Below are 6672 nucleotides of genomic sequence, written 5' to 3' on the forward strand. Positions count from 1 at the left end.
ACCTGGCACAAATCAGAGTCACCCACGAAGAGGAGACTCAACTGAGGGATTGCCTCCATCAGATTGTTGTAGGGACACTAATGACTGATGTGGAAGGGCTCAGAGTGCTATGGGCAGGGCCACCCCAGGCAGGTGGTCCCGGGGTTCTTAGGGAAGCGGGCTGAGCAGGCCAGGAAGCATCACTCCCCTGTCCCTCCACAGGATCTGCTTCAAGCCCTTAGCTTGAGTTCCTGCCTCAACTTTCCTCAATGATAGACTGTAAGCTATAAGAAATAAACCCTCTCCTCCCCAAGTTGCTTTTAGTCATGGTTTATCACAGCAACAGAAAGCAAGCGGACAGCCGGGCAGTGGTAGCACACGCCTTTAATCCCAGCACTTGGGAGGCAGAGGCAGGTGGATTTCTGAGTTCTAGGCCAGCCTGGTCTAGAGTGAGTTCCAGGACAGCCAGGGCTATACAGGGAAACCTTGTCTAGAAAAAACAAAAAAGAAAGAAAGAAAGAAAGAAAGAAAGAAAGAAAGAAAGAAAGAAAGAAAGAAAGAAAGAAAGAGGGGGCTGGTGAGATGGCTCAGCGGGGAAGAGCACCGACTGCTCTTCGGAAGGTCATGAGTTCAAATCCCAGCAACCACATGGTGGCTCACAACCACCCATAATGAGATCTGATGCCCTTGTCTGGTGCGTCTGAAGACAGCTACAGTGTACTTACATATAATAAATAAATAAATCTTTAAAAAAAAAAAGAAAAAGAAAAAAAGAAAGAGGAAGAGAGAGAAAGAAAGGTAGAAAGAAAGGGAAAAAGAAAGAGAGGAAGAAAGAAAGAAAGCAGACAGTGTTCCTCCTTGGTTTCTGCCTCTGCTCCTGCCTGAGTTTCTGCCCTGACTTCTCTTGATGACATGGTTTATGATTGGGACATGTAAGCCAAGTAAACCCTCAACTCCCCAAGTTGGTGTTAGAGTTTTACAAAAGGAACAGAAGACGAACTAATACAGCTCTTCCTCTGATCAAGAGGTGGTGCTTCATCTACCCTCTGGCATCCCCCATGCCACTATAAGAAGCCCATCTTGAGAGGGCACACGCCACTCCCAGGCAGGTTCCAATCTGCCACACAGCCTATGCTTCTCCTGACCTTGCAAACTGACATCTGGTTGGTGGTGAGGGTCCCTGTTTTGTCAGAACAGATGACGGAGGTACAGCCCAGGGTCTCCACAGAGGGCAAACTCCTCACAATGGCGTTCTTCTTTGCCATCCGGCGGGTACCCAAAGCCAAGCAGGTGGTGATAACAGCAGGAAGCCCTACGGGGACAGAGATAGGGTGAGCAAACAAAGCAGGAGAAGCAAGGTCTACTGTGGTCGCTACATAACAGCCACCAGAGCTATTGGGTCCTTCTCCATGGGACCTGTCATGGTTATTTTATCTGGAAAGACTCTTTGCCGTGAGGTAGCGAATGAACAAGGAAGGACTGCTTTACCCTCTGGGATGGCTGCCACAGCCAAGGCCACAGCTATCTTGAAGTAGTAAATGGCCCCACGGAACCAGGAGCCCCCATGGACAGGGTCGTTGAAGTGGCCAATGTTGATAAGCCAGACAGCCACACAGATGAGAGAGATGACTTTAGACAGCTGCTCCCCAAACTCATCAAGCTTCTGCTGCAGTGGGGTCTTGTCCTGCTCCGTGGCAGCCATTTGGTCTCGGATCTTGCCAATCTCAGTACTCACACCAGTGGTGGCCACGATGCCTACGGCCTTGCCGGCTGCGATGTTGGTACCCTGGGAAGGTAAGGAAGAGGTAGGGTCAGGCCTCTTCTCCCTCTGCCATGCCTCCCTCCTACACCCAGGTCCTCCAGCTGAGTATGACTGCTTACTGAGAAAAGCATGTTCTTCTTGTCCTGGTTGACAGCTCGGGGATCAGGGACAGGGTCTGTGTGCTTGATGACAGATACAGACTCTCCTGTGGAGAAGAGGCCGAAGAGTTTCAGGTGTTGTCATGTGCCTCTCCTTAACATCCTGACCCCTCCTAATCAGCAAGCAAACAAGCACTCTGGTAGAGGTCTTGCCTCTGGAGGAAGGTGCTTGGGACAGGTAGGAGTCTGTTGCCTTTAGAGTTAAAAGACACTGAGCAAGCATAGTGTGCTGTGTGACTTTGATAGCTTGACTTCCATTTGCTTCCCATGTCCTGGTAGGAACCAAATAAGCCGGTGGGAGTGGAGCCTCTGTCTAACTACATAGCACATTCCTGGGAGACAGAAGTCCTCACTTGGTGTGGTCTCCCCACCAAGGCCAAGAGCTCAGATCCTCCTGCTGTGGGCTCAGCTTGCACTGTTTCCCTCCCATGAGGGCTTTTCAGGACATTGGAGAAGATAGGACAATTTGCGGCAGGGTTGAGTTCCTATGTCCATATAGAAGGTGTAGGGCAAAGGCTATGGAATAGAGTCAAACATCCTCTCCCATGCTCCTGTGACAGAATGAAGGCCACACCACACTGATAACGCTATCTTAGAACCAGGAAGAGGTCTTCCTGCAGGGTGTCCTCTTTCACCTACCCAAGACCTATTCTCTGTCTACCTAGCCCCTTCCTCATTTATGTCCTCCCACCTGAGTCGGCCTACCTGTCAGGATGGACTGGTCGACCCGGAGGGTGGTGGATTTGATGGAGAGGATTCGGATGTCTGCGGGGACCTTGTCCCCAACTGCAGAGAAAGGAGTGAGTTCAGCTGGGAGCAGAATTTACTTTCTTCGAAATCTCAGTCTCCTTCCCATCATCCATCCTTCAGATCCTACAGCATCCAGCCCTGCCTTTCATAGGACTTCAGCACAAGATTTCCCATCCCACTCTACCTCCACCCAAGATGATACTATTCCATTGTCTGCCATTGAATGCGTCTCTTCCCACTGGCTGTAAGCCTGTGAAGGAAGCCCACAGAATTCCTGGTGGGTAGTTTGTGCTCACTAAATGTATTTTCAATAACCGAAAGGACCATTAGAGACAAGCCAGCTGAAACTGAGAAAGAGAAGCCAGAGAAAGGTAAAGAAGGAAACATAATGATGTAACTCAGAGAAAAGAGGGTAACTCGGAAGATCAGAGAATGAGGCTGAGAAAATCCAGGCCAAGCGAGAGTGACAGTGAAGCCTGAAGCTGCAGAGTGCACAGAGGGAGCATTCCTGACTGCAATGCAGGGCTTCACAGACGGGGGAGTGCGAAGCTGGACTATGAAAGCCCTACTTTGGGAGGTGTTGAGGAGGACACTCTGCCAGACTAGAGATCTTTTGGCGGAGACACACACCCCTCCTCAGGTCTCTGCCTAAAGCCACCTTGGTCCCATGGGTGGAATTGGGGCAAAGTTCACTTGCTTTTCTTTCTCTTGGTTTCTAAGGTCCCTCCTCCAGTGCCAGAGGAAGCAGAATGAGGGACGAGGTCAGCAATGGAGTCAGACCGACACACTTGTCACTGAAGCCCAGGTGGTATTTATAGACATTCATGGCACTGACCCCAAACTGTCACCATAGCAAGACTGCCCTGTCATGGAGCTGAGGGGTCTTCAGCCCACCAGCTTCTCCTGGTGGTGACATGGTATAGAAGGTGACACAGTGTGAGAGACAGAAGCTCAGAAATACACATTCACCAGGCTAGGGACCGAGAGGGGTGGAAAGTCCTATCCAAGGCAAATATAAAAAGCGCTGAAGGGGGCAGAATCCTAGTAATCTTAGCTACCCAGCCACACCCCTCCCTGAGCGGCATTAAGTGTCCCTGAGGGGGCAGGGCCCTCCTTGAGCGCCCTCCTCATAGGTCCCGTGCTCCTAGCTGGGAGAGAACTAAGAGTTACCCTTACATGGTGGTTGGGGTAGTCATCCACCCCCACCCCCACCTCACCCCCTTCTACTCTCATTCCTTCCCCTTTGAGAGGCCTCAAGGACACTGAGGGGTCAAGACTGAAAGCTGACCACTGGTGGGTGGAAGGAGAGGGGAGCCAGGCCCGGGAAGGGGTGGAGATGGGGACATTGGCAGGGACTGGCTTCCACCTGTTGCTTGCAAGTGTTGGTTGAGGGGAGGGGGGACAGGGGGTCTGTCTGCTGCCTGGGGACAGGACTAGCTGTTCCTATTGAGACTCTAGTGGGGAGGGTGCTGTGGCCTATGTGTCCTGGAGTGACCCCTGAGGAGTCTGGGAAGGAGAAGCAAAGCCACCATCCTCATAGATAGCAGAGTCAGGATTGACAGGTCCCCTGACCTCCTGGTCTGCCCTCCTGGGCCATCCAGACCAGTGCTTACCGGCCACCTCCACAATGTCCCCAGGGACGATGTCCCGAGCCTTGATCCTTTGCACTGACTTTCGGTCAGCCCGATAGACCTTTCCCATCTCAGGTTCATATTCTTTCAGCGCCTCAATGGCGTTCTCTGCGTTCCGTTCCTGAGGAGGAGAGCAGACAAGAGCAGAGTCAGAGAGAAGGTCCTGGAACAGCATGGGGCTGGTCTGGATACACGCAGGAAGAGTGAGGGGCATACGAATAGAAGAAGAGGAATGGGGATCCTAACAGAAATAGGGATATTGGAGAAAAGACTGGCTCCTGCAGGTCTGGTTGGCAGGAGGGGGCAGACAGAATCCCACATACAGCAGGGGTGTGTTTGTTGTAGAAAATGTCACGGTGGCAAAAGAAAGGAATTTAAAAAAGAAAAACAAAACAAGCAAATGAAAACAAAGTGGTAATATGAGTGGAAACCGAAACCAACTAGTACTTCTCTGAATGCCTACTATGTGCCACAAACTTCCAATTCCTTTTCAATTGCAGCAAGCCTAAGGAGCACAGTTATGAGTCCTGTTTTTTTCTTTTTCTTTCCTTTCTTTCTTTCTTTCTTCTTCTCTTTCTCTCTTTTAAATCAGAGGCTCCTTATGTAGCCCTACATGACCTAGAACTCTCTATGTAGGCCGTGTGAGCCTCAAATTCACAGAGATCTTCCAACCTCTGTTCCTAAAATGGTGGGCCTAAAGGTGTATGCCTCCACATCTGACTTTGCCCCCTTTCCTCTCCTTTCTCTCTGTAGTAGGTTTATAAGTGTGTGCCACCCTGCCTAGCTTTTTTTTTTTCTTCACATTGTAGTCCCAGCTAGCCTAGAACTAGAGAGCCTCCAGCCTCTGCCTCTAGAGTGCTGAAGGGCTGTGCCACCACACTTAGCTTACCAGCCCTCTTTTACAGGTGAGGAAACACTTAGGGACATGGTCACACCGTAAGCAAAGGAGTCTTTCAGCTCTTCCCACTCCCTACCTTCCCACGCACGATGAGAGGATCAGAGGAGTGGGCAAGACGGTGTGTGTGTGTGTGTGTGTGTGTGTGTGTGTGTGTGTGTGTGTGTGATGTTGGAGAGTGGAAGGAAACGTGGCCCCTTGTTCAGTGTTGAGACTCAAGGTCGGAGGAGGGGTCAAAACTAACCTGCCAAACCCCTACAATGGCGTTGGCAATGAGGATCAAGAGAATGACAAAAGGCTCCACAAAAGCAGTGACAGTTTCTTCACCTTCCTCAAACCAGGCCAGCACCTGAGAGGGGAAGGGAGAAGCAACAAATGGTAACAAAGCCCATAAAGGACAAAAGGATTTGAAAGGCTTTTGAAGATGGCTGCAGAGGTCAGACGGTGGACAGGAGCTAAGAGGCCTGTAGGAAGCTGAAGCCCCACATTTACGGGAGGCTCCTCCCTTCGTCACAGAGCCCCAAGCACACAGACCCAGCCATCCTTGTGATGTTGTGCAGATTGGCAATGCAGCCACACACACTTGGGGATTACCTGGGAAGGCTTTCAGGTTTCCCTGACCAAATTGTTGGCTTGTAAGCAAACCTCTGGGGACACCCAGGGTCAACCGCCCTCACATCCATCCACATCCATCCCACAGGGACCCAAGCCCAATAGGAAAATCCCTATGATCCTGGAAGGGCCCAACTCACCCCTAGCCCTCCCTTACCACCAAGGCGTGGAAGCTCCAATTTCATGAAAGAACAGGAGGGAGGTAGGGTTACAGGCCTCCTGCACCCACCCCACCCCAGCTGTTACCACTGCCAGGCTGCAGCCACAGGCAAATGTCAAGGAGCAAATCTGAGGAGAGAGGGGAGCCTCTGCCAGCTTAGGCTTAGGAACGCATGGGGCTTCCACAGTGTTGGTTTGTTTTGTTTTGTTTGTTTGTTTGTTTGTTGTTTTTTCTCTCCCAGGCCTTGTTTGCCAACTAAGATGCTAAAGAAATTCTAAAATGCAAGATGGACTGCTGGGTTGGAGGGTGACGCACAGTCAGCTGCTGGGGCTATGAACACTGGAGATGTAACAAGGGGATGGATAGCCTAAGGCTCTGAGGCACCTGGAGACACCAAGAGGTAAGGATGAATCAGGCTGGATAAAGAGAAGTAGGCACCAAGCTCTAGGTCTAAAGGAAGCAGCATGTGGTAAAGCCTGGAGACGCTGAGGAGTGAGGTGTGGAAGGTTAGTGAGGTCTGGAGGGCACACTGGCAGTCACTCTTGTACCAAGTCTTTCTTTTAGTCAATCAGCATCACAGATTGGAGTGGGCAAGGTAGGATTGGTGAAGCAGAGTAGGGACCACCCAGGACAGGTAAGGAGTGATAGTGGCCCCACAGTGGACATTGAAGCAGGGAGCCTATGCTTGGGGTGGAGGGGTGGGGTAACCTGAGCCCTTGAAGCCC

The 6672-nt window shown here is 51.1% G+C and overlaps 1 protein-coding gene across 1 annotated transcript in view; it reads right to left on the bottom strand.

Moving 5' to 3' along the window:
* Positions 1-6672, bottom strand: part of Atp2a1 (ATPase sarcoplasmic/endoplasmic reticulum Ca2+ transporting 1) — an 18550-nt gene that overhangs the window by 10502 nt on the left and 1376 nt on the right. Inside the window, exons 4-9 of the mRNA XM_031388245.1 lie at positions 5420-5524; positions 4263-4401; positions 2605-2685; positions 1861-1946; positions 1468-1765; positions 1125-1291 (exon numbers count right to left, since the gene is read on the bottom strand). Coding sequence (XP_031244105.1) covers positions 1125-1291; positions 1468-1765; positions 1861-1946; positions 2605-2685; positions 4263-4401; positions 5420-5524 — 876 coding nt within the window. The remainder of the gene's footprint in view (positions 1-1124; positions 1292-1467; positions 1766-1860; positions 1947-2604; positions 2686-4262; positions 4402-5419; positions 5525-6672) is intronic.

The sequence above is a fragment of the Mastomys coucha genome, unplaced genomic scaffold (genome assembly GCF_008632895.1).
Source record: "Mastomys coucha isolate ucsf_1 unplaced genomic scaffold, UCSF_Mcou_1 pScaffold21, whole genome shotgun sequence".
NCBI classification, from domain to species: Eukaryota; Metazoa; Chordata; class Mammalia; order Rodentia; family Muridae; genus Mastomys; species Mastomys coucha.